Genomic DNA, 27,917 nt, shown 5'->3' on the forward strand with positions numbered 1-27,917 from the left:
TTAGGCATTAACTCATAATTCTTAAGGTTAGGCATTAACTACAAATGGTTAAGGTAAGGGTTAAGGTTAGGGATAGGCTTAAAACAAAAAAACAACTTTCTATCGCTGGATTCGAACATGCAACCTTTGGAACCGCCCTAGCAAAACCAAAGCCTCCTTGAAGGTAACAACACTCACTGCTGCTCCTAGTGGCCGGTTTCCACGTCATCTCCCGACGTCCTTAGACATGGATGGACATCTAATACTGACTTGTATCACGGGTGACGAGCCTGGCTAAATCATTCTTAGAAAGAACGTTCCTGACAAAACAACTTAGCAACTGAAAAATTTAACTTAGGATATAGATGTATAAAGACTTTTTCTAAAAGTATGATTTTTATTGTCATCATTTTAATCATTGTCATTCTTAGTTCAATTTACATGTTTTTAAATGGATTCTTGTCAAAGGTAAACACAATTCTTGTTGTTGTCTCCAACATTAGTAAATGCTTTTTTTTAACCCCCCCGGCCCCTAACATAAACTAACATTACTGAAGCACATACTCTCTCTCATACACTCCTGCATATTCAGATCCTACAAACAAGTCCCTCAACGAATACGAAAAGTCTAAAATGCACACATACTCGACAGCGCGGACAAGCACACTCCTAATACATAAATACGCACAATAATGTGCACGCATATGCCTTTTCTCTCTCACTCTCTCTGACACACACACACACACACGAATTCAGCCCCTACCAGCATGTCTATAAAGTTATATTACAATGCACTATCGTCATTTCTCGTGTCAAGAATTTTAAGTGCAGCACTGGAGGAGTGATGGTTTTTATCCAGTATCACCTCTCCTCTTATTTCCCCCGTGCTGCTGGCATAAATGCTATGGTTAAATGTAATGCTTTATAACATGTGAGAAGAATAGTTACACCTCTCCTCAAAAGTCTAAACTGGCATACATCCATGTACTGTACTTAACAGAAGCAAATGCTTTAGCAAAAATAAAAAAGTAAAAAACATTTGGTACAATAGCTTAATGAAAAAATACTTGGAAATGTACACGAATAAACAAGCAAATCAATAAATAATGTAAACAAATGTGTAAATAAATGTTAATAAACCATACAGCATTGTCATCGAAAATGCAATCCTAATATTGTCAGACTTTATAGTATAAAACAGTAAATCTGTGGACTGCTGTCTGTTTGCACATTCACGCATGTTTACAAAATGGCGACTAAAGCAATCTGTGACACAAATCAGTTTCCTCAGGCACTGTGACTACTGTATTTGTTAGTTACCACAGTGACTGAGATTGCAATAATGAACAGCCCTGATTCGGTAACCTTTGAAAGTGATGGGGACAAAATAATAATAATCAGGTCTGGATTTGTAGGGTATTTGTTGTTATGAAATGTTTAATATTGTAATTTGTGGCAATAGAAACCATTCTGTTGACTATTGATACAAGATTGCTACCTGGAACACAGACAAAGTGTTATGGGTAGATGCATCAGGCAAAAACACAGACCTGTGCTTCTGGAAATGCCCTCAAAGCACAGGTGCAGTCTCTTTTATTCCAGTTAATAAGGTTTGAAGGCAGATATGAAAACAGATCTAGGACCAGTTCTTGAAGGGCACCGTCTATTTTGTCCTTGACATGTGGGCTTTGGACCTTTCTATGCACCACAAAGCCACAGTTAGAGAACATCTAGAGGAGATGGATAAGGGCTCTCGAAAGCCTTATAGAGATTCTCTTAACATATTTCTGTCTTCCGGTCAACACCATCAACACCTGGGCATCGGTGTGACCAACTCGTATCTATGACAGTAAAAGATGTGTTAACAGCCGGTAGAATGGCAGCAGTGTAGAGAAATGGCTGCAAGTTTATGGCACAGCACAGTGGATCTTGGCAGATTCCAGCATGGTCCACAGTACTGCAGCACTGCCAAGTCCAGTTGAGTCCCGTCCATCAAAGCCCATTGGACAGTCCATTGGTCAGGCTCAGTGGAGCCCAGTCCAGTTATGTCCATCCTACTCCACAGAGCTCAAAGGTCCTCCATATTGGGACTAGCTGAAGACAATGTCATGCGAGTTCCTTCGCAGATAGACAGGCAGCCATACTCCCATTACAAATCCCACTGCACATGTCCTACTTTAACTGTGTGTGTTTAGCCAGAGGCAGCCTAGGCATGTTGGCAGTATCATGTCTAAGTCTGAATGCCATTTTCTGCTTTTGGTCTGTGTGGTGGCACACCAAATGCATGAAATGCAGTGGCACATATGCAAGTAGTGTATGCCCGACAATGCATGAACCAAAGATGCCATGTCGCACAAACTGTGTATCAACAGTGACTACAGTTGAGTTAAGATAGAATTGAGTGAGTACGATTTGAGAGTAAGTCCTGTTTTTATGGTAGTGTCAAATTGATTGTAATTCTGGCTTTTGATTGGTTGAATTGTATGACCTTTACTTGGTTCCCTCTCACTTTCTAATTGAACCCAGGGTCAATGGATACAGAGCCCTTCAGTCCAAGCGGTTCAGGTATCCATGTGATGTCACTCGAGGACACAGTCGCTAGGAAACCAGGAGGGCGGAGATGAGCAGTGTTGCCACGGTGAGCAGAAGGCGATCGCGTGATCGGCTGCTGCCACTGACGCTCTTCTCCAGTTTGGGAATTTCAGGGTTAAATTCATCTGTGGAGAGAGAGAAAAAGAGAGAGAGAGAGAGACAGAGGGAGCGCGAGAGACAGACAGAGACAGACCGAGAGAGTGCGAGAGAGTGAGAGAAACCATCAAATGACACATTAACTCAATCAATCTACAGCCGATGTTGTGCAATGCATACAAATAATGCACATCCACATGTAGAGAACAAACAGAGAAATGTAACAAAAATCGGCAATTATCACCAGTGCTGCTACATATGATGCCGTATTCCCTCTTGGGAGGAGGAATAAACACACTTTGTTGTTCATCTTTTAAAATGTACGCATATTTTTCTTCTAATGATTCGACTTCATCTAGCAGGATTTGCAATTAAATTAAATTAACATAGAACAAACCCATTGATTAGGCACAATCCTGCATTAGCTGGAGAGAAAGAGAAAGAGAGAACAGGGAAAAAATAACTCTCATTCTCAAAGTAAGCTTGGGGTGTGTGACCAGAATCCTGAGCCTCCCTATAGGCGATAGATTGTGGCTTGGGGTGGCAGGTAGCCTAGTGGTTAGAGCGTTGGGCCAGTAACCGAATGGTTGCTGGATCGAATCCCCGAGCTGACAAGGTAAAAGTATGTCGTTCTGCCCCTGAACAAGGCAGTTAACCCACTGTTCCCCGGTAGGCCGTCATTATAAATAAGAATTTGTTCTTAATTGACTTGACTAGTTAAATAAAGGTGAAAAAATAGGCCCCTATGGGGACAGACACTGAAGAGTTAACGAACTAAGAGAGACACACACACAAGATGTGACACTGATACGACGAATGACACTTGGCGGCAGATTTTTTTTCCCGTTGACTCAAGAGAAAGAACAGCATCCAACTCGACCGGTTTGTCTGTGCGTCTGTCACGTCAAAACCATTCTTATAAATATTAGGAAACATGTCTGTCGGCTACGACGATGACACAACCCTGACATCTACACCAGTGACATGGTCAAATAAAGTAATATGGTAAAGTGATAGGGCTGAGTCCAGTTGAGTACATGTGGTAAACTGAGACTGTTCCAGCTGACAGCCCATAAAGTTAGATAGAGGACTCCAGATGGATATAACCCATTTTACCATGCCATTGAGGGCCTCTACCATTTTAAAGCAGTCAACTGGGTGGGGATTCCTATGGGTTTTGAGCGATCAGATGGGATGGCCTATGGTCAGTTAATGGCTTTAAGCTAAATCACCACCATCTAGTCTCAATAATAAACACAGAAGATTTGATTCAGGACTCCAGCACTGCAGGTGGTGGTAAATCAACAATATTAACTTTACACTTCTTTCAAACACAAAAGAAAAAGAACATTGACTACTTGAAGATAGCCTCAATAGCAATGCCCATGCTGTCACAGATGCCATAATTGCACAAATACAAAGATGAGTTCTTTATTTAACTCTATGAGATTAGCTGACAAGGTATTCATCAGTATGTTATCTCAGACAGGGAGGGGCGTTGAGTGAGTTTGTTTCATAGAAACTGTAAGTGAGTGTTAACCTGAACAGGAAGTTAGTATGCTGCAAAGTTAGAGAATATTGACACTGTATTAGGTGGAATAGTGTCCCTGATTGTATGAAGTAGATTGTATAAATGATTGTATAAATGACAGGGTAGATCAGCTTTAATATTGAAGATAGATTGTGACTTCTATCAATGTAATTCTCTGCATCACTTCCAATACCCCACATATTTGTTTGTAAATATATACTGAACAAAAATATAAACGCAGAAATTTCAAAGATTTTACTGAGTTCATATAAGGAAATCAGTCAAATTAAATAATTTCATTAGGCCCTAATCTATGGATTTCACATGCCTGGGAATACAGATATGTATCTGTTGGTCACAGATAACTTTAAAAAAAAAAAAAAAGTTGTGGCGTGATCAGAAAACCAGTCAGTATCTAGTGTGACCACCATTAGCCTCATGCAGCGCAGCACATCTCCTTATCATAGAGTTGATCAGGCTGTTGATTGTGGCTTGTGGAATGTTGTCCCACTCCTCTTCAATGGCTGTGCGAAGTTGCTAGATATTGTCGGGAAATGGTACATTGAGTATGCAGGCCATTGAAGAACTGGGACATTTTGAGCTTCCAGGAAATGAGTACAGATCCTTGCGACATGGGGCCGTGCATTTTCATGCTGAAACATGAGGTGATGGTGGCGGATGAATGGCACAAGAATGGGCCTCAGGATCTCGTCACGTTATCTCTATTGACATCGATAAAATGCAATTGTGTTGTCCGTAGCTTATGCCTGCCTACTCCACGACCCCCACCGCCACCAAGGGGCACTGTTCACAACATTGACGTCAGCAAACTGCTAGCCCACACGACGCGGTTGTGAGGCCGGTTCTCCAAAACGACGTTGGAGGTGGCTTATAGTAGAGAAATTAACATAAAATTATCTGGCAACAGCTCTGGTGGACATTTGCACGCTCCCTCAAAACTTGAGATATCTGTGGCATTGTGTTGTGTGACAAAACTGCACGTTTTAGAGTGGCCTTTAATTGTCCTCAGCACATTACCTGTGCAATGATTATGCTGCTGAATCAGCTTCTTGATTTGCCACACCATTCAGGTGGATGGATTACGTTGGCAAAGGAGACATTTTCACTAACAGGGATGTAAACACATTCATGCACATTTGAGAGAAATTAGCTTTTTGTGCTAATGGAATTTTCTGGGAACTTTTAACATGGGACCAACACTTTACATGTTGCGTTTATATTTTTGTTCAATATATATATATATATTTTAATATATTCCCCTTCTTTATTATTTTTCGCAACCCCTACCACCCCTCCCCTAATTGGAGTAATACTTAGGCTTCTACTTCCAGCTTATACATACCATATACATTTTACGGACACAATATATTTTACATTAGTTATATATTTTTTTTGTTTTTAGTCCCACCCTCCAGCTACCCTCAACCCCTTCCATATATCTCTGAAGGCCATCCAGTTTTGATTTATAATTGCAATATATTTTTCCACTGTGCTATGATGTTTCACCACATTTGTGAACCTTTCTATTCTCATAGTTTCTACAGATTGTAAATTAAAGACAAACATTTTTTCTAAGAGTATTCTTATGTTATTGATCAATTGACTATGACTTTTCAAATCACGCAGCAGTGCTATATGCAGAGTTAGCTCCAGGTAAATGCTACAATGCTGATGCTCCAGATACTCAACTAGTCTAAAGAAGGCCAGTTGTATTGCTTCTTTAATCAGAACAACAGTTTTCAGCTGTGATAACAATTGCAATAGGGGTTTCTAATGATCAATTAGCCGTTTAAAATTATAAACTTGGATTAGCTAACACAACGTGCCATTGGAACGCAGGAGTGATGGTTGCTGATAATGGGCTTCTGTACGCCTATGTAGATATTCCATTAAAAATCTGCCGTTTCACACTACAATAGTCATTTACAACATTAACAATGGCTACACTGTATTTCTGATCAATTTGATGTTATTTTAATGAACAAAAAATGTAGTTTTCTTTCAAAAACAAGGACATTTCTAAGTGACCCCAAACTTTTGAACGGTTGTGTAACTCCACCAGTCCTATTTTTTTTAAATGTTGAAAAAAATGATGCTTTTTTTCAATCAATTTGTTAATTCTGGTGCTTAAACTGAAATTGCAACCAGATTTCAATTTTTTTTTTATGTTGAAAAAAATGATGCTTTTTTTCAATCAATTTGTTCATTCTGGTGCTTAAACTGAAATTGCAACCAGATTTCTATGACTTGTACATGGCCAGCGAGGCCATCAGGGTTACACAAGTGTTTATGGGTTATGACTTCTATTGTGTCCTCTTTATTGATGCCACTAATCCATAAAGTACAGAAAGATGCATCAGGAGGCCCCAAGGCATTTGGGTTGTTTGGACTATGTGCGTTTACTTTATTTATTTTCCTCCATAAATTCGGTCATGAGCCATCCGGCCACCATTGAACAACTGTGTGTGTGTGTGTGTGGTTGTATGGGTTTGTGACAGAGAGAAAGAAAGAAAGATAAATAAATAAATATAATGATGTGTGTGAGTGTGTGCCTATCAAGGTGGTATTCAGAACACATATAAATAATATTATGCCATTACTGAGAGAAAAAGAGGGGGGGGGGGGCAGCAAGAGCGGGGGAAAGCGTCAGAGAGAGCACATCAGGATAGAATTGAGAGCACTCACCAATGTTGTGTATTTTGATATTGGGCCTGACTGTGTAGTCAGGTGGAGTCTGACTGGAATCATCACCATGGGAGACTTAGAGAGAGAGGAACACAAATATGCAAAGTCATTAAAATGCACACACTACCTATTTTACACAGAAACTTCCTTATAAAGTGCACTACTTTTGACCAGAGAGCGGGTTCCATCTCAAATGGCATCCTATTCCCTATATAGTGCACTACTTACAGTGCCTTAAGAAAGTATTCACACCACTTTACTTTTCCCCAATTTTATTGTGTTACAAAGTAGGATTAAAATGGATTTAATTGTCATTTTTTTGTAAACAACTTACACAAAACTCTGTAATGTCAAAGTGGAAGAAAAATTCATACATTTGTAAAAAATGCATGAAAAATAAAACACTAATATATCTTGATTAGATAAGTATTCAAGTCAATACATGTTAGATTCACCTTTGGCAGCGATTACAGTTGTGAGTCTTTCTGGGTAAGTCTCTAAGAGCTTTCCACACCTGGATTGTGCAACGTTTTCCCATTATTCTTTTCAAAATTCTTCATGCTCTGTCACATTGGTTGTTGATCATTGATATACAACTATTTTGAGGTATTGCCAACTCCAAAGTAGATTTGGCCTTGTGTTTTAGGTTATTGTCCTGCTGAAATGTGAATTCATCTCCCAGTGTCTGGTGGAAAGCAGACTAAACCAGGTTTTCCTCTGGGATTTTGCCTGTGCTTAGCTCCATTTAATTAATGTTTTATCCTGAAAACCTCCCCAGTCCTTAAGGATTATAAGCATACCCATAATATGATGCAGCCACCACTATGATTGAAAATATGGAGAGTGGTAAGCAGTAATGTGTTATATTGGATTTGCCCCAAACACAACACTTTGTATTCAGGACAAAAAGTTAATTGCTTTTCCAAATGTTTTGCAGTATTACTTTAGTACCTTGTTGCAAATTTTTTATTCTGTACAAGCTTCCTTCTATTTATTCTGTCAATTAGGTTAGTATAGTGGAGTAACGACAATGTTGTTGATCCATCCTCAGTTTTTTCCTATCACAGCCATTAAACTTTGTAACTATTTTATAGTCCCCATTGGCCTCATGGTGAAATCCCTGAGCGTTTTTTTATTTTTTATTTATTTAACTAGGCAAGTCAGTTAAATACCAAGGCCCTTCTCCCCCGATTGCTCAGTTTGACTGGGCAGCCAGCTCTAGGAAGAGTATTGGTGGTTTCAAACTTCTTCCATTTAAGAATGATGGAGGCCACTGTGTTCTTGGGGACCTTCAATGCGGCAGACATTTTTAGTATCCTTCCCCAGATCTGTTCTTCAACACAATCCTGTCTCGGAGCTCTACGGACAATTCCTTCGACCTCATGGCTTGGTTTTTGCTCTGACATGCACTGTCAACTGTGGGACCTTACATAGACAGATGTGTGCCTTTCCAAGTCCATTTAATTGAATTTACCACGTGGACTCCAATCAAGTTGAAACATCAAGGATGATCAATGGAAACAGGATGTACCTGAGTCTCATAGCAATGGGTCTGAATACTTATGTAAATAAGATATGTTTTTGTTTTGATTAAATTTGCAAAAATATCTAAAAACCTGTTTTCACTTTGTCATTATGGGGTATGGTGTGTAGATTGACGAGGAAAATGTTTTATTTAATCCATTTTACAATAAGGGAAAGGGTCTGAATTCTCTCCGAATGCACTTTATATAGTGCTACAGTTTATAGTACACCGTATAGGCCTAGGTCAGAAGTAGTGCACTATAAAGGGAATACGTGCCATTTGGGACACATCTTGTGTGAATGCCAGGATACTCCAGTCCAGTACATAAAGATATACTATGAGGTGAAGCTATCGAGCAGAAGATGAAGGCATATTCACTGAGAGGGAAAGTACTACGCACACTGATAGTCTAGACTTGGCATTACATTAACATCAGCTCAGTGAGATTTTAAATGAGAATGCACATTGCTTATCCATATTCTATTGCACTGCAAAGAGGGATGTAGCATATGGCACAAGATACGAGGCATATGGTAAGTATGTGTATTTGTAGAGAAAAATGGTCTCAAAACAAAAGGGATAGGGAAGAGATAAAGTGGAATGAGAATAGCAGATAGCAATTGGGTTCAGATGATAGCTAGGCTATTAAGCAGACCTTGCAGAGTAATGGTTGTCGTTTGTAAAGTAAACACTATCACACACATTGGAAAACACACGGACACACACACACTTTATATCCACTTTATACCCCAAAACACACACAAGTGGACACTTCAATAGATTAGCCCTGACACTCAGAGAGGAGGTTAAGGTGATGTGTACACAGAAGCTGACACTGGCCTGAGTGTGGGATGTATTAATGCTGACAAGGTTAGAGAAGTAGGGAGAGCTTTCAGCACAGGGCTTTGATCAAAGGCCTGCAGGGGAGAGAGGCTACTGGAGTTAAAATTACACAGAATGTCACTATCAGAGAGAGAATCAACTATCAGAGCGATGGGGAGAGGAGAGAGCGAGAAACAGAGAGAGAGAGAGAGAGAGGGAGAGGGAAGTTGAAGGGAGAGGCAGAGAGAGAGGATAGAGAGAGGGAGAGAACGAGAGAGAGCAGAGCGGCTGAGAAAGGGGGAAAGCATCAGAGGGAGAGAGCACATCAGGATAGAAGAGAGATTTCCTATCAAACACTATTAGAGCACTGAGACCCAGAATAACACTGTACATTACTACCAATGCCCTGGAACACAGAATAACATAGATCATCATACAACCCTGGAACACAGTGATATATATAACCTCACTATAAGAACACTGGGAAATCACTGTCAAAACCTGTAGCCTCAGGTCTCCAGTGTCAACTTTGTGTGTGCATGTGACTGAGCGTCTGTATACCTGAGAGAGAGAGAAAGAGATAGAGGGAGAGAAAAAGAAAGAAAGAGAGAGAGAGAGAGAGAGAGAGAGAGAGAAAGAGAGAGAGAGAGAGAGAGAGAGAGAAAAAGAGAGAAAACGAGAGAGAGAGAAAAAGAGAGAGAGAGAAAGAGAGAGAGAGAGAGAGAGAGAGAAAGAGAAAGAGAGAGAGAGAGAGAGAGCGAGAGAGCGAGACCCACCCGTGGAGCAGCAGACGTAGACTCTCAGTCTCAGGCAGCTGTGGCCGTGGTGATGGGTGGGCGTGGCTTCAACAGAACACAGATACAGGTCAGCCATGTGCCATCTAGAGGCCAGTCTATGAACTAACATGGCTTTGGCTTTTTTGGCACAATATGGTTTTGTCCCATACGGCACCATATTCCCTACATACTGCACTACTTTGACCTATATACCCTGGACAAAAGTGCAGTACATAGGGAATAGGGTGCCAAATGGGATGCAACCAAAGTGAAATGGTCATTATAGTTTATTACAGCAGTTTAACACAGTTACTGTATAGTGGTACGTTTATTCAAAGAACAAAGTATATTTAGGAGTGTGGTGTAAGAGTTAAATGACCTAAAGTAGTTTAATGACTCACAAATTGAATGCTGTTATAGTCCAACTCTAACTTACTAAGGTATGTGGGTGAGTGCTACACATTGCTAATAGCTGAAGCGAATTCCCACTTACGATGTAAAGTACCTGCACTTGGGAAAGAGCTATATAGATAGCCCATGCAACCTATTGTCATTACTTGACTATAACACTATGTAGAGAATGAGTATCTCAGCTCCTTACAGATGTAGTAGTACAATCATCATTACATCATTATTATACACTACCGTTCAAAAGTTTTAGAACACCTACTAATTCAAGGGTTTTCCTTTCTTTTTACTATTTTCTACATTGTAGAATAATAGTGAAGACATCAAAACTATGAAATAACACATATGGAATCATGTAGTAACCAAAAAAGTGTTAAACAAATTAAAATAGATTTTAGATTCTTCAAAGTAGCCACCATTTGCCTTGATGACAGCTTTGCACACTCTTGGCATTTTCTCAACCAGCTTCACCTGGAATGCTTTTCAAACAGTCTTGAAGGAGTTTCCACATATGCTGAGCACTTTTTGGCTGCTTTTCCTTCACTCTGCGGTCTGACTCATTCCAAACCATCTCAATTTGGTTGAGGTCGGTGGATTGTGGAGGCCAGGTCATCTGATGCGGTCTAGGACACTGCATCTCAGTGCAAGAGGTATGAATACAGTCCCTGGTTCGTATCCAGGCTGTATCACATCCGGCCGTGATTGGGAGTCCCATAGGGCAGCGCACAACTGGCCATCATTGTAAAATTTGTTCTTAACTGACTTGCCAAGTAAAATAAAGCTTTAAAAAAAATGCAGCACTCCATCACTCTCCTTGGTCAAATAGCCCTTCCACAGCCTGGAGATGTGCTGGGTCATTGTCCTGTTGAAAAACAAATGATAGTCCCACTAAGACCAAACCAGATAGGATGGAGTATCGCTGCAGAATGCTGTGGTAGCCATGCTGGTTAAGTGTGCCTTGAATTCTAAATAAATCACAGACAGTGTCACCAGCAAAGCACCCCCACACCTCCTCCTTCATGCATTACGGTGGGAAATACACATGCGGAGATCATTTGTTCACCCACACCGCATCTCACAAAGACACGGCGGTTGGAACTAAAAATCTCAAATTTGGACTCCAGACCAAAGGACACATTTCCACCGGTCTAATGTCCATTGTTCGTGTTTCTTGGCCCAATAAAGTACATTTGTATTATTGGTGTCCTTTAGTAGTGGTTTCTTTGCAGCAATTTGACCATGAAGGCCTGATTCACACTGTCTCCTCTGAACAGTTGATGTTGAGATGTGTCTGTTACTAGAAGTCCGTGAAGCATTTATTTGGGCTGCAATTTTTGAAGTTGGTAACTCTAATGAACTTATCCTCTGCAGCAGAGGTAACCCTGGGTCTTCCATTCCTGTGGCGGTCCTCATGAGAGGCAGTTTCATCAAAGCACTTGATTGTTTTTGCGACTGCACTTGAAGAAACTTTAAAAGTTCTTGAAATTTTCCGTATTGACCTTCATGTCTTAAAGTAATGATGGACTGTTGTTTCTCTTTGCTTATTTCAGCTGTTCTTGCCATAATATGGACTTTGTCTTTTACCAAATAGGGCTATCTTCTGTATACCACCCCTACCTTGTCACAACACAACTGATTAGCTCAAATGCATTAAGGAAAGAAATTCCACAAATTAACTTTTAAGAAGGCACACCTGTTAATTGAAATGCATTCCAGGTGACCACCTCATGAAGCAGGTTAACCTGTTAGTGTGTAGGGGGCGCTATTTTCACTTTGGGAAAAAATCGTGCCCAAATGAAACGGCCTTGTACTCTATTCTAGATCGTACAATATGCATATTATTATTACTATTGGATAGAAAACACTCTTAAGTTTCTAAAACTGTTTGAATTATATCTGTGAGTAAAACAGAACTCATTTTGCAGCAAACTTCCAGACAGGAAGTGAAAAATCTTATATCGAGGCTCTGTTCCAGGGCCTGCCTATTCAACTGGCTTATATCTATCGATATACATGCACTTCATACGCCTTCCACTAGATGTCAACAGGCAGTGGGAGGTGAAATGGGGTGTCTAGCTTGATCTGAGGTCGAACAAGAGCTTTTGGAGTGACAGGTCTGGAAATTTCATTGTCTTCGAAGGCGCGAGAAGGAACCCCAGATTGCCTTCTGAAAAGCGTTCGGTATACACGGCTAATATCTCCGGCTCTGATTTTATTTGATACATGTGAAAATATCATCGTAAAGTATGTTTTTTCAACAGAGTTTTATCAGATTATTCAACGTTTATCGGGACTTTTGGAGTTTTTCGTTGTTTGCGTCGAGAGAAGATGGACATGTTCGCGCCACTTGGCTAGCTAAGGTTGCTAATTCGACAGGAGAAAAGGACATTCTAAAACCAAACAACGATTTATTCTAGACCAAGGACTCCTTGTACAAGATTCTGATGGAAGCTCAGCAAAAGTAAGAAAACATTTATGATGTTATTTCGTATTTTTGTGTGAAATGTTTAGTCCTATTCACCGCCCTTTTAGCGGGCGCTGTCTCGCAATAACGCAAGCTGTATGTCGTACTAAAGTTATTTTTAAAAATCTAACACAGCGGTTGCATTAAGAACCAGTGTATCTTTCATTTGCCATACAACAAGTATTTTTATGTAAAGTTTATGATGAGTTATTTGGTCAGATTAGGTGAGTGTCAGAAATATATCTGGACATTCTGGGAAAAAGTTGCTACATTTTCACAATGTATAACCACGGTTTTCAGCTCTAAATATGCACATTTTCGAACAAAACATAAATGTTTTGTGTAACATGATGTTATAAGACTGTCATCTGATGAAGTTGTCCAAAGGTTAGTGATTTATTTTATATTTATTGCTTGTTTTTGCAAAAGCTATCTTTGCGGTGAATAAATGCGGTTGTGTGTTTGGCTATTGTGGTAAGCTAATATATTTCTATATTGTGTTCTCGCTGTAAAACACTTTAAAAAATCGGAAATATTGGCTGGATTCACAAGATGTTTATCTTTCATTTGCTGTACACCATGTATTTTTCATAAATGTTTTATGATGAGTATTTAGGTATTTCACGTTGCTCTCTGTAATTATTCTGTCTGCTTCGGTGCTATTTGTGATTGTAGCTGCAATGTAAAACTATGATTTATACCTCAAATATGCACATTTTTCGAACAAAACATAAATGTATTGTGTAACATGTTATAAGACTGTCATCTGATGAAGTTGTTTCTTGGTTAGTGACTAATTATATCTATATTTTGTCGGTTTTTGAAAGCTACCTATGCGGTGGATAAATAGCGTTGTGTGTTTGGCTATTGTGGTGAGCTAACATAAATATATATTGTGTTTTCGCTGTAAAACATTTTAAAAATCGGACATGTTGGCTGGATTCACAAGATGTTTATCTTTCATTTGCTGTATTGGACTTGTTAATGTGTGGAAGTTAAATATTTCAAAAAAATATTTTTTGAATTTCGCACTCTGCGAAGGCAGCGGAATGTTGTGGGTGTTCCGCTAGCGGAACCCCGGGGCGAGAAAGGTTAACTTCTTTGGGGTAGAACAACAAGGAGGAATTTGGACATAAATGATGGACATTATCGAACAAAACAAACATTTATTGTGGAACTGGGATTCCTGGGAGTGCATTCTGATAAAGATCATCAAAGGTACGTGAATGTTTATAATGTTATTTCTGACTTATGTTGACTGCACAATATGGCGGATATATTTGTGTCTTGATTGGGCTCTGAGTGCCGACTCAGATTATTGCATGGTTTGCTTTTTCCGTAAAGCTTTTTTGAAATCTGACACAGCAGTTGCATTAAGGAGAAGTGCATCTAAAATTCCATGCATAACAGTTGTATCTTTTAGCAATGTTTATTATGAGTATTCCTGTAAATTGATGTGGCTCTCTGCAAAATCAAAGGATGTTTTGGAACTTCTGAACGTAACGCGCCAATGTAAACTCAGATTTTTGGATATAAATATGAACTTTACCGAACAAAACATACATGTATTGTGTAACATGAAGTCCTATGAGTGTCATCTGATGAAGATCATCAAAGGTTAGTGATGAATTTTATCTCTATTTCTGCTTTTTGTGACTCCTCTCTTTGGCTGGAAAAATGGCTGTGTTATTCTGTGAATAGGCACTCACCTAAGATAATCGTTTGGTTTACTTTCGTCGTAAAGCCTTTTTGAAATCGGACACTGTGGCTGGATTTACAACAAGTGTATCTTTAAAATGGTGTAAAATACATGTATGTTTGAGGAATTTTAATTATGGGATTTCTGTTGTTTTGAATTTGGCGCCCTGCAGTTTCACTGGCTGTTGAAGAGGTGGGACGCTACCGTCTCACGTACCCTAGAGAGGTTAAGAGAATGCCAAGAGTGTGCAAAGCTGTCATCAAGGGAAATATAAAATATACACCGCTCAAAAAAATAAAGGGAACACTAAAATAACACATCCTAGATCTGAATGAATGAAATATTCTTATTAAATACTTTTTTCTTTACATAGTTGAATGTGCTGACAACAAAATCACACAAAAATGATCAATGGAAATCAAATTTATCAACCCATGGAGGTCTGGATTTGGAGTCACACTCAAAATTAAAGTGGAAAACCACACTACAGGCTGATCCAACTTTGATGTAATGTCCTTAAAACAAGTCAAAATGAGGCTCCGTAGTGTGTGTGGCCTCCACGTGCCTGTATGACCTCCCTACAACGCCTGGGCATGCTCCTGATGAGGTGGTGGATGGTCTCCTGAGGGATCTCCTCCCAGACCTGGACTAAAGCATCCGCCAACTCCTGGACAGTCTGTGGTGCAACGTGGCGTTGGTGGATGGAGCGAGACATGATGTCCCAGATGTGCTCAATTGGATTCAGGTCTGGGGAACGGGCGGGCCAGTCCATAGCATCAATGCCTTCCTCTTGCAGGAACTGCTGACACACTCCAGCCACATGAGGTCTAGCATTGTCTTGCATTAGGAGGAACCCAGGGCCAACCGCACCAGCATATGGTCTCACAAGGGGTCTGAGGATCTCATCTCGGTACCTAATGGCAGTCAGGCTACCTCTGGCGAGCACATGGAGGGCTGTGCGGGCCCCCCAAAGAAATGCCACCCTACACCATGACTGACCCACCGCCAAACCGGTCATGCTGGAGGATGTTGCAGGCAGCAGAACGTTCTCCACGGCGTCTCCAGACTCTGTCACGTCTGTCACATGTGCTCAGTGTGAACCTGCTTTCATCTGTGAAGAGCACAGGGCGCCAGTGGCGAATTTGCCAATCTTGGTGTTCTCTGGCAAATGCCAAACGTCCTGCACGGTGTTGGGCTGTAAGCACAACCCCCACCTGTGGACGTCGGGCCCTCATACCACCCTCATGGAGTCTGTTTCTGACCGTTTGAGCAGACACATGCACATTTGTGGCCTGCTGGAGGTCATTTTGCAGGGCTCTGGCAGTGCTCCTCCTTGCACAAAGGCGGAGGTAGCGGTCCTGCTGCTGGGTTGTTGCCCTCCTACGGCCTCCTCCACGTCTCCTGATGTACTGGCCTGTCTCCTGGTAGCGCCTCCATGCTCTGGACACTACGCTGACAGACACAGCAAACCTTCTTGCCACAGCTCGCATTGATGTGCCATCCTGGATGAGCTGCACTACCTGAGCCACTTGTGTGGGTTGTAGACTCCGTCTCATGCTACCACTAGAGTGAAAGCACCGCCAGCATTCAAAAGTGACCAAAACATCAACCAGGAAGCATAGGAACTGAGAAGTGGTCTGTGGTCACCACCTGCAGAACCACTCCTTTATTGGGGGTGTCTTGCTAATTGCCTATAATTTCCACCTGTTGTCTATTCCATTTGCACAACAGCATGTGAAATTTATTGTCAATCAGTGTTGCTTCCTAAGTGGACAGTTTGATTTCACAGAAGTGTGATTGACTTGGAGTTACATTGTGTTGTTTAAGTGTTCCCTTTATTTTTTTGAGCAGTGTATTTTGATTTGTTTAACACTTTTTTGGTTACTACATGATTCCATATGTGTTATTCATAGTTTTGATGTCTTCACTATTATTCTACAATGTAAAAAATAAAGAATGAATGAGTCGGTGTTCTAAATCTTTTGACCGGTAGTGGACTTCTATACAGACTTAGAATAGAAATATTCCACTCACATATGTAGTAGTACTCGTGACCCACGTTGAACTCGTAGCCCAGGGAGAAGGCGCTGTAGCGCTGGAACTTCTCAGAGAATTTGATGGGTGCGTGGGGCGCGTGTGGCCGGTTGCACTCCCAGCGCTTGAAGCCCATCTGGGGGTCGCAGGTGCGGTAGCCACGGTAGCTGACCATGTAGAGGACGTACTGCTCGGCCACAGTGCGCTCCAGTGTTCCCCGCTGGTTGGCGGCGGTAGTGTTGTAGTGTGGGCAGTAGATGTCCAGGTAGTCGTTCACCGCCACCTGCACCGTGTAGCCCTCCCTCCGTAGACTGGCGAGAGAGAGAGAGAGAGAGAGAGAGAGAAGAGACAGCAGGATGGAGGGAAGGACAGAGAGGGAGGGAGGGAGAGAGAGTGGGGGAGGGAGGGGGAGAGAAAGGAGAGAAAGGTGGAGGGAGATGGAGGAAGAAGAAATAAAGACAAAAGGAAGGAAAAAGAAAGGAAATACAATGGTGAGTAACAGCATAGTATAACACCCTTATCAGGAAGGGACTACTTTACAAATAGTAATGTTCTCACTCTATTCACAGTCCCAAAACCAACCAGGGTTTCTGCAGAAAATAATACCCAATCCTTCAAGCCTACTGTCATTCTCATGAGCATGACATAGTCTGGGTCAGTGAGGCGGAAGGAGATCATGCCATTGGAGACATGTAGCTCTTCTACCACAGGAAGGAGGGATACACTGACATGTGAAGAGTCCCATGCACCCACGGCGACCGAACACAGTGTACCAGTGTGTTAGCAGGTACCGAAGGTCAGTCTAGGGTTGGGAGATGTGAAGTGTGTGTGTGTGTGCGTATACAGTCAACGCTTTAGCCTTAGGTGAGGAAATGAGGTGACATGATTTAACATCCTACCCAATAACATGGTTGTTAATCATACCATGTACAGTTGAAGTTGGAAGTTTACATACTCTTAGGTTGGATTCATTAAAACTCGTATTTTCAACCACTCCACAAATTTCTTGTTAACTTCTTATGGCTGGGGGGCAGTATTGAGTAGCTTGAATGAATAAGGTGCCCAGAGTAAACTGCCTGCTACTCAGGCCCAGAAGCTAAGATATGCATATTATTATTCGTATTGGATAGAAAACACTCTGAAGTTTCTAAAACTGTTTGAATGATGTCTGTGAGTATAACATAACTCATATGGCAGGCAAAAACCTGAGAAAAAAATCAAACCAGGAAGTGGGAAATCTGAGATTTGTAGTTTTTCAACCCTTTGCCTATCCAAGATAGAGTGGAAATTTGGTCCGATTGCACTTCCTAAGGCTTCCAATAGATGTCAACAGTCTTTAGAACCTTGTTTGAGGCTTCTACTGTGAAGGAGGAGGGAATGAGAGCTGTTTCAAAACCAGAGGTCTGGCAGAGTGCCATCAGCTCATTCTCGCTCACTCCCGTGAGAGTTAGCTGCGTTCCATTCCATTTCTAAAGACAAAGGAATTCTCCGGTTGAAACATTATTGAAGATTTATGTTAACCTCTTATGGCTCAAAAATCAGCAGTAAGTATCAGCAGTGGAAAGAGGTGGCCATTTCAAACGGCCTCGTACTCAATTCTTGCTCGTTCAATATGCATATTATTATTACCTTTGGATATAAAACACCTTCTAGTTTCTAAAACAGGTTTAATTATTTCTCTAAGTGAAACATAACTCTTTTTACAGCCCATTTTCTGTAAAAAGTGACATTTCCAAGAAGCTATGTCTCTCTTCAAGATACTCTCTATAAAAGGCCTTGGCACTTAGGACTGTACAAACACGTCACACATCTTCCCCTGGTTGTCATGCGGAAGTGAGAGAAAAAATGACTTGATTATCTCTGTCAGGGACTGAAAAGAACATCTTTGAGTGATAAGTGCGCACTTTATTTTTTTTTCTGGGCGCGAAGTAGGAACTGGACTGCGCTCCTGGAAAACACTCGTTATAGGTGAATATGACCTCCAGCTTCGATTTTCTTTGATACATGTCACAATCTCATCCTAAAGTATGTTTTTTCAATATACTTTAATTATATTATTGAAATTTATTCTGGACTTTAGACGTGATGCGACGCAAGAATTTTGTCAAGACGGAGAGGTTAGCACGGCATGGCCAGTGTGCCATGCTAATTCAACAGGGACATCGTTCGTTCTAGGTCCAAATGAACACGGTTCTGAACAAAGGACCCTTTGGAGAACATTCTGATGGAAAATCAACAAAGATAAGGAACCAATTTGGGATGCTTTTTCATATATCTGTCGAACTGTGCTATCGCTAGCGTTTGACTAGAATCAATGCTGCTGTGTGTTAGCTATTGTAGTAAGCTAATATAACGATATATTGTGTTTTCGCTGTAAAACACTTCAGAAATCGGAAATATTGTCTGTATTCACAAGATCTTTCTCTTTCATTAGCTATCCACCATATATTTTTCTGAAATCTTTTCTGATGTGAAATTAGTAGTTGACGTTGGTGTCTGTTTTCTCTGGCTACTGCCGTGCGATTTCTGACTGTAGCTATGATGGTGGCTAAGATGGTAGCAGTAATGTAAAACTGATTTATAGCTAAAATATTCAACTTTTTCGAACAAAACATAGATTTATTGTGTAACATGTTATAGGACTGTCATCTGAGGGAGTTTTTTCTAGGTTATTTAGGTTAGTTCTAGGTTAGTTAGGTTGGCTTTGCATGCTAGCTGCATGCTAGCTGCATGCTACCGGTGCTGTGAAAAATATCTGTCTCTCTTTTTGTATTTGGTGGTGAGCTAACATGAATATATGTGGTGTTTTCGCTGTAAAACATTTAAAGAATCTGAAATATTGTCTGTATTCACAAGATCTTTCTCTTTCATTAGCTATCCACCATATATTTCTCTGAAATGTTTTCTGATGTGTAATAAGGTAGTTGACGTTGGTGTCTGTATTTTCTCTGGCTACTCCCGTGCGATTTCTTACTGTAGCTATGATGGTAGCAGTAATGTAAAACTGATTTATAGCTAAAATATGCATTTTTTTTGAACAAAACATAGATTTATTGTGTAACATGTTATAGGACTGTCATCTGAGGTAGTTTTTTCTAGGTTATTTAGGTTGGTTTTAGGTTAGTTAGGTTGGCTTGTGCATGCTACTTCATCCTACTTGTGCTGTGAAAAATGTCTGTCCTCTTTTTTATTTGGTGGTGAGCTAACATAAATATATGTGGTGTTTTCTCTGTAAAACATTTAAAAAATCGGACATGTTGGCTGGATTGACAAGATGTTTATCTTTCAAATGCTGTATTGGACTTGTTAATGTGTGAAAGTTAAATATTTTACAAAAATAGATTTTGAATTTCGCGCCCTGCACTTGAAGTGGCTGTTGTCATATTACGCCCGGTGCCGGGCTTGCAGCCTGAAGAAGTTAAAAACATCCTAAAGATTGATTCTATACATCGTTTGACATGTTTCTACGACCTGTAACGGAACTTTTTGACTTTTTGTCTGGACCTAGTGCTCGCGCCTCATGAATTTGGTTTTGTGACCTAAACACGTGAACAAAAAGGAGGTATTTGGACATAAATGGACTTTATCGAACAAAACAAACATTTATTGTGGAACTGGGATTCATGGGAGTGTATTCTGATGAAGATCATCAAAAGTAAGTGAATATTTATAATGCTATTTCTGACTTCTGTTGACTCCATAACATGGCGGGTACCTGTATGTCTTGTTTTTGTGTCTGAGCGCCATACTCAGATTATTGCATGGTGTGCTTTTTCCGTAAAGTTTTTTTGAAATCTGACACAGCGGTTGCATTAAGGAGAAGTGGATCTATAATTCCATGTATAACACTTGTATTTTCATCAACATTTATGATGAGTATTTCTGTAAATTGATGTGGCCCTCTGCAAAATCACCGGATGTTTTGGAAGCAAAATATTACTGACCATAACGCGCCAATGTAAACTGAGATTTTTGCATATAAATATGAACTTTATCGAACAAAACATCATTATAGTGATTTTTGGATATAAATATGAACTTTACCGAACAAAACATACATGTATTGTGTAACATGAAGTCCTATGAGTGTCATCTGATGAAGATCATCAAAGGTTAGTGATGAATTTTATCTCTATTTCTGCTTTTTGTGACTCCTCTCTTTGGCTGGAAAAATGCCTGTGTTTTTCTGTGACTAGTTGCTGACCTAACATAATCGTTTGGTGTGTTTTCGTCGTAAAGCCTTTTTGAAATCGGACACTGTGGTGGGATTAACAACAAGTTTATCTTTAAAATGGTGTAAAATACTTGTATGCTTGAGGAATTTTAATTATGAGATTTCTGTTGTTTGAATTTGGCGCCCTGCACTTCCACTGGCTGTTGTCATATCGATCCCGTTAGCGGGATTTCAGCCGTAAGAAGTTAACAAACTATAGTTTTGGCAAGTCGGTTAGGAGATCTACTTTGTGCATGACACAAGTCATTTTTCCAACAATTGTTTACAGACAGATTATTTCACTGTATCACAATTCCAGTGGGTCAGAAGTTACCATACACTAAATTGACCTTTAAACAGCTTGGAAAATTGCAGGAAATTATGTCATGAGGGTACCACGTTCATCTGTACAAACAATAGTACACACGTATAAACACCATGGGACCACGCAGCTGTCACACCGCTCAGGAAGGAGATGCGTTCTGTCTCCTAGAGATGAACGTACTTTGGTGAAAAAGTGCAAATCAATCCCAGAACAACATCACAGGACCCTGTGAAGATGCTGGAGGAAACAGGTACAAAATAATCTATATCCACAGTAAAGCGAGTCCTATATTGACATAACCTGAAAGGCCGCTCAGCAAGGAAGAAGCCACTGCTCCAAAACCTGCATAAAAAAGCCAGACTACGGTTTGCAACTGCACATGGGGACAAAGATCATACATTTTGGAGAAATGTCCTCTGGTCTGATGAAACAAAAATAGAGCTGTTTGGCCATAATGACCATTGTTATGTTTGGTGGAAATAGGGGGAGGCTTGCAAGCCGAAGAACACCATCCCAACTGTGAAGCACGGGGGTGGCAGCATCATGTTGTGGGGATGCTTTGCTGCAGGAGGGACTGGTGCACTTCACAAAGTAGATGGCATCATGAGGCAGGAAAATTAGGTGGATATATTGAAGCAACATCTCAAGACATCAGTCAGGAAGTTAAAGCTTGGTCGCAAATGGGTCTTACACATGGACAATGACCCCAAGCATACTTCCAAAGTTGTGGCAAAATGGCTTAAGGACAACAAAGTCAAGGTATTGGAGTGGCCATCACAAAGCCCTGACCTCAATCCTTTAAAAAAAATTGTTGGCAGAACTGAAAAAGCGTTTGCGGGCAAGGAGGCCTTACAAACATGACTCAGTTACACCAGCTCTGTCAGGAGCAATGGGCCAAAATTCCCCCAACTTATTGTGGGAAGCTTGTGGAAGGCTGCCCCAAACGTTTGACCCAAGTTAAACATTTTAAAGGCAATGCTACCAAATACTAATTGATTGTATGTAAACTTCTGACCCACTGGGAATGCGATGAAAGAAATAAAAGCTGAAATAAATAATTCTCTCTGCTATTATTCTGGCATTTCACATTCTTAAAATAAAGTGGTGATCCTAACTGACCTAAGACAGGGAATTGTTACTAGGATTAAATGTCAGGAATTGTGAAAAACTGAGTTTAAATGTATTTGGCTAAGGTGCATGTAAACTTCCGACTTCAACTGTATACTCATTATCATAATTGTACAAAGCATTATTATACAAACTTATTATGCTTATCTTGAAGGGATGGAAAGGACAATTGATGAGATGTGAGGTATCCTTAGCTGTGTCAGGATAAATGGCAGGGGAAATCTGCAACAACTGGAGCGGTATTTACTACTATGTAACATTAGGCGGCAGTATTGCGTTGCATTCAGCCCTAGGGTTTCCTCTCTCACCCTCTTCCTCTCAATTACAATCTCTCTCACACACACACACACACACACACACACACACACACACACACACACACACACACACACACACACACACACACACACACACACACACACACACACACACACACACACACAGAGAGAGAGAAAATGAGGAAACGCACACATGAGTGAACGGTCACACACATGCACGCACGCACGCACAGACACAATACTAGGTCAGGTCTCAAGGGAGATTATTATTCAATTACAAAATGAGGATCACCTCGCTCTCTCTCTCCCTCCCTCTCATTATAGTGTAGTAACATTGCTCCTTTTCTGGGTATTTGTCTCTACCACAACCGATACCTCTGTCTTTTCCCTTCTCTTTGTTTGCATTACACACATGCAGAGAGAGAAGAACATCATATCCCTTAACCACTGTTCTTTCCCTGGCATCAATCTTATCTCATCGCTCGTACCCCACTCCTCTCTCAGATGTTGGATGACAGATTTTTGTCTCGCAGTGTTGTAAAAAGAAACACAGCCATGCTTCAAAGGGACTATATTTAGAGAGAGTGGGAGAGACGGGAGGGAAGAAAACGAGAGAGGGGAAAGAGAGAGAAAGAGATGGAGAGAGGGGGGAGGGGAGACAGAAGACTAGAGTAAGAGATAGTAAAAGAGGGAAAGGAAGAGGAATGATGGAGAATGTGATGACGGGGAAACTTGGATGCAACTGGGGTATAAATACATAGGGAAAGGAGCTTCTGTCATTGAGAGAGTAGGCGGAAAGGAATGAGTGAGGGTGTGCATTTACAAGTGGGTGTGTATATTATGTGTGCATGTGTGTGTGTGTGTGTGTGTGAGTGAGTGAGTGAGTGTTGAACACCGAGGCTTTAGTAGCACACTCTATGCATAACACATAACACAAGGACAGAATGTTAGATCACAGTTCTGTCATAAAGGCACAGAAAGAGTCAGAGGAGGGAGGAGGATGCTTTGTAGGTGTGTTGAATCATAGACTTATATACAAAACAAAAATATGAATGCAACAATTTTATTGATTTTGCTGAGTAACAGTTCATATGAGGATATCAGTCAATTGAAACAAATTCAATAGGCCCTGATTTCACATGACTGGGAGTACAGATATGCATCTGTTGGTCACAGATAAAAAATAAATAAAATGGGCCTCACAATGGGCCTCAAGATCTCGTCACGGTATTTTTATTCATTCAAATTTCAATCGATAAAATGCAATTGTGTTTGTTGTCCGTAGTTTATGCCTGCCCATACCACCCCACCGCTCACCCACACAACGCCATACACGTGGTCTGCGGTTGTGAGGCCGGTTGAACGTACTGACAAATTCTCTTAAGTGACGGAGGCGGTTTATGGTAGAAAAATTTACATTCAGTTATCTGGCAACAGCTCGGGTCGATATTCCTGCAGTCAGCATGCCAATTAGAAGCTCCCTCAAAACAGACATCTGTGGCATTGTCCTGTGTGACAAAACTGCACATTTTAGAGTGTTCTTTTATTGTCCCCCAGCACAAGGTGCACCTGTGTAATGACCATGCTATTTATCAGCTTCTTGATATGTCACACCTGTCAGGTGGATGGATTATCTTGGCAATGCTCACTAACAGGGATATAAACAAATGTGTGCACAACATTTGAGAGAAATAATCTTTACGTGCATATGGAACATTTCTGGGGATCTTTTATTCCAGCTCATGAAACATGAGACCTACATATTTTATATTTTTGTTCAGTGTATAAGCAGTCCACTTAGTGACCCATGACACTTTAGGTGTTGGGGCAAGGACTGGTGGGGAGAAGGGAGGAAGATTTAACAACAGAGAAAGGGAGAAGAGGAGGAAGAGGAGGAGGGCTAGTAGGGGAATCTAAGCAGGACAAAGAGAGGAAAAACACAAGTGAATAAAACGGAGAGTAAGTGAGGCAGAGGGAGAGACAGAGATGTAGTGCACCCCAGGGATACACATATATGTAGTAGTGCAGGGAAAAAAGAGTGATGGTGCCTTTCTTTCTCATCCTGTCTCGCTCTCTCTCTCCCCGCTGTGCATTGTCTCTGTGTCGTTTCTGCTGTATCATCATCATTTTCCTATGAGTGGGAAAGCACTGCTCGTTAGTACAGCCGGCAGAAGCTGGTGAAGACAGCCTAGCAAGGGGGGAGCGAGGGAGAGAGGGGAGTGACCAAGACAAAGAGGGCACCACTGTACCTTGCACCACTAAAACAAGCATTTTGAGAATACAGCCGCTATCAATAAATAACAAAGATACTGTAAAAGAGAGAGACCACAGTGGACAGAAACTAGTGGTCTGTTCTGCAGTGGAAGATCTAAACAAAATCCAAAATCCAATTTCCAACCAAACCAACCTCCATTGTGAATGAGCATAAACAAAATGTCCATTACATCACAGACAATAATACTGTTAGAGTAACAGCATTGACTGTTAGTAATAGTATATCTACATGCTGTTTACATGCAGGCTGCTGTCTGACCATCATATCCAACCAAACCTCTTCATTGTGGATGAGTATAAACAATATGGTCATTACCTTTACATCACTGTCAATACCCTCACAGTTAAAGCATTGACTGTTAGTAATAGTAGATCTCTAGATCTACACGCTGTTCACATGCACGTTGCTGTCTGACCTAGCCTGACGACTCACACTAAATTATTCCGCTGCTCTATAAATCACTTCATACTTTAGTCTGAGATTGCCATCGCACACATAAAATGGTCAATACCGTTACATGATTCATTATGTTACATGGTTCATTATAGTTACATTCATGTCCCTGCTGTTACAGTAACAGCATCGACTGTTAGTATTAGTAGTGTTAGTGTACAAACATATAAAGGCAACATGTAAAGTGAGCTGAAATAAAAGATCCAAGAAATGAAAGAAATGTCCCACAAAAAGCTTATTTCTCTTAAATGTTGTGCATAAATTTGATTACATCCCTGTTAGTGAGCTTTTCTCCTTTGCCAAGATAATCCATCCATCTGACAGGTGTGGCATAAAAGGAAGCTGATTAAACAGCATGGCCATTACACAGGTGCACCTTGTGCTGGGGACAATAAAAGGCCACTTTAAAATGTTCAGTTTTGTCATACAACACAATGCCATACATGTCTCAAGTTGAGTGAGAGTGCAGTTGACATGCTGACTGCAGGAATGTCCACCAGAGCTGTTGCCAGAGAATTTAATGTTAATTTCTCTACCATAAGCCGCAGCCAACATCCTTTTAGAGAATTTGGCAGTACGTCCATACCATTCCTGCCAAAATATGATCAAAGAACAGAACAGGACCATGTTTTGGTGTGGTTTGCATTCAGCAGTGAGCAAATGTTGCAAGATATTGAAGAAAATTAAGATAATATGATAAGTCCAAACGGCCTCACAACCACTGACCACGTCTAACCGTGCAAGCGCAGGACCTCCACATCCGGCTTCTTCACCTGCGGGATCGTCTGAGACCAGCCACCAGGACAGCTGAACAGCTGATGAAGCTGAGGAGTATTTCTGTCTGTAATAAATGCCTTTTGTGGGGAAAAACTCAATTCTGATTGGCTGGGCCTATGCCCTCCGAGGCCCACCCATGGCTGCGCCCCTTCCCAGTCTTGTGATATCCATAGATTAGGGCCTAATTAATTTATTTCAATTGACTGATTTTATTATATGAACTGTAACTCAGTAAAATTGTTGAAATTGGTGCATGTTGCATTTCTATTTTTGTTCAGTAATACATGCCGCTCACATTCAGGTTGGTTTCTTAGTCTGACCATCAAACAACCTTCATTCAATCCCAATACAAGCATCATGACATCTTCAATCATCTCCCTCAAGGTCACCATTAAGGATTTACAGTTGAAACACAGGCGCAATCATGGAATAAGTGTACCAGTAACATAGTGATGCACAATCAGTTTCTTCCTCTGATTTCTCCAATCGTCTAACTAATAAAAGGCCGACAGGCTCCTCTAGCTGCGGGACGAGACAGGGACAGGCTCTGCTGCTTTTCCCCGTACCTTAGCACCAAAAGTCATTACATCGTCTCCAAGTAAAAGTACACACAGTCTCCAGCAAATCCTCCCTCCGCTGATTGGGTTAGCCTCGTAATTAGTGCACGGTTTACAGTGTTCCGATCCAAAATGGAGGCTGAAAATAAATGCTGAGGCGTGGGGGGGAAAAAAGAGCTAGATGCTACAGCCTTTCAGGTCTGGGATTACCCCTGGATCTGACTGGAGTATACTGTAGTGATGATTCAGAGATGACTCAGAATAGTGGTGGTGGGTGCTACTCTACACATTACACACACACACACACACACACACCACCAGTCTGTGTAATTCAGTCTGACTGCACACATTAGGGAAACAGGTCCCCATAGTGGAGCAAGGTCTGGCTGCAGATTGGAGCTACTAAATGAATACAGTCCAATGACTGTAGTGATTCCAGCATGTGACAGTCTCTATCTCAGGCAAAACAGCCAATAGAGGGAGCAGGTGGAAACTGTCCGCTCTCTGATTGATGGAGAGCTGATAGTGAAAGACCACCAGGTGATGTCACACAACAACAAATAAATGGCAGACTTTGAAGTACATTCTTTACAGTGTACTTTAGAAGTACAGAACTACTAGCCTATAATAACTTATGTTCTATCAACAGAAGTATGAGAGTGTGCCAGCATCCCAAATGGCACCCTATTCACTATTCTGTGCACTACTTTTGACCAGGGCCCGGTTTCCCAAAAGCATCTTAAGGCTAAGTTCATCACTATTGGATCCTATGTTCTAACAATGAACTTAGCCTTATGATGCCTTTGGGAAACCGGGCTCTGGTCAAAAGTAGTGCACTGTAAGGAATGGGGAGCCATTTGGGACACAGCCCCATCTCTGAAGGTGAGTCTCTAATTGTGAGTGGATATTAAAAGGCCTCCAGCTCACCTTTATTCATTCTCAAAGTGCCTCCTGATGAAAAGCAGATCTCATTCTCCCTCTCTCTTTCTTCATCTAATACCTCGTTCTCTCAGAAGAGCTGTATTGATACCAATACAAAAAGCTGTGGTGCGGACGAGCCTCGCTCTGCTCGCTCTCTGAGAGCGCACTCTAAATGGGTTCTGTCAGAGAATGGAGACTCTCATCACAGTCAATTCTCCACAGTGCCCATCTCAGTGGGAATGTCAGGCACATGTGTTGCGGCGAAGGCATACGAGAACACAGTGCTTATCTTGTAGACATGCCTCCTCTCAGGCTACAGGCCACATTGATGAGACAACGGTGTAGAAGAGCCAAGGGG

At 41.1% G+C, this 27,917-nt stretch overlaps 1 protein-coding gene across 2 annotated transcripts in view; it reads right to left on the reverse strand.

Annotated features, from left to right (window-relative positions):
• Positions 1–365: 365 nt before the first annotated feature.
• LOC139558820 (ephrin-A3-like) overlaps positions 366–27,917 on the reverse strand; it is an 86,595-nt gene continuing 59,043 nt past the window's right edge. Inside the window, exons 2-5 of one of the 2 annotated variants that reach the window (XM_071374294.1) lie at positions 16,633–16,943; positions 10,028–10,093; positions 6,905–6,979; positions 366–2,696 (exon numbers count right to left, since the gene is read on the reverse strand). In XM_071374294.1, the coding sequence (XP_071230395.1) occupies positions 2,578–2,696; positions 6,905–6,979; positions 10,028–10,093; positions 16,633–16,943 (571 nt within the window). In that variant the 3' untranslated portion in view covers positions 366–2,577. The remainder of the gene's footprint in view (positions 2,697–6,904; positions 6,980–10,027; positions 10,094–16,632; positions 16,944–27,917) is intronic. The other variant, XM_071374296.1, reaches the window with a different exon arrangement.

The sequence above is a fragment of the Salvelinus alpinus genome, chromosome 29 (genome assembly GCF_045679555.1).
Source record: "Salvelinus alpinus chromosome 29, SLU_Salpinus.1, whole genome shotgun sequence".
Classification (NCBI taxonomy): domain Eukaryota; kingdom Metazoa; phylum Chordata; class Actinopteri; order Salmoniformes; family Salmonidae; genus Salvelinus; species Salvelinus alpinus.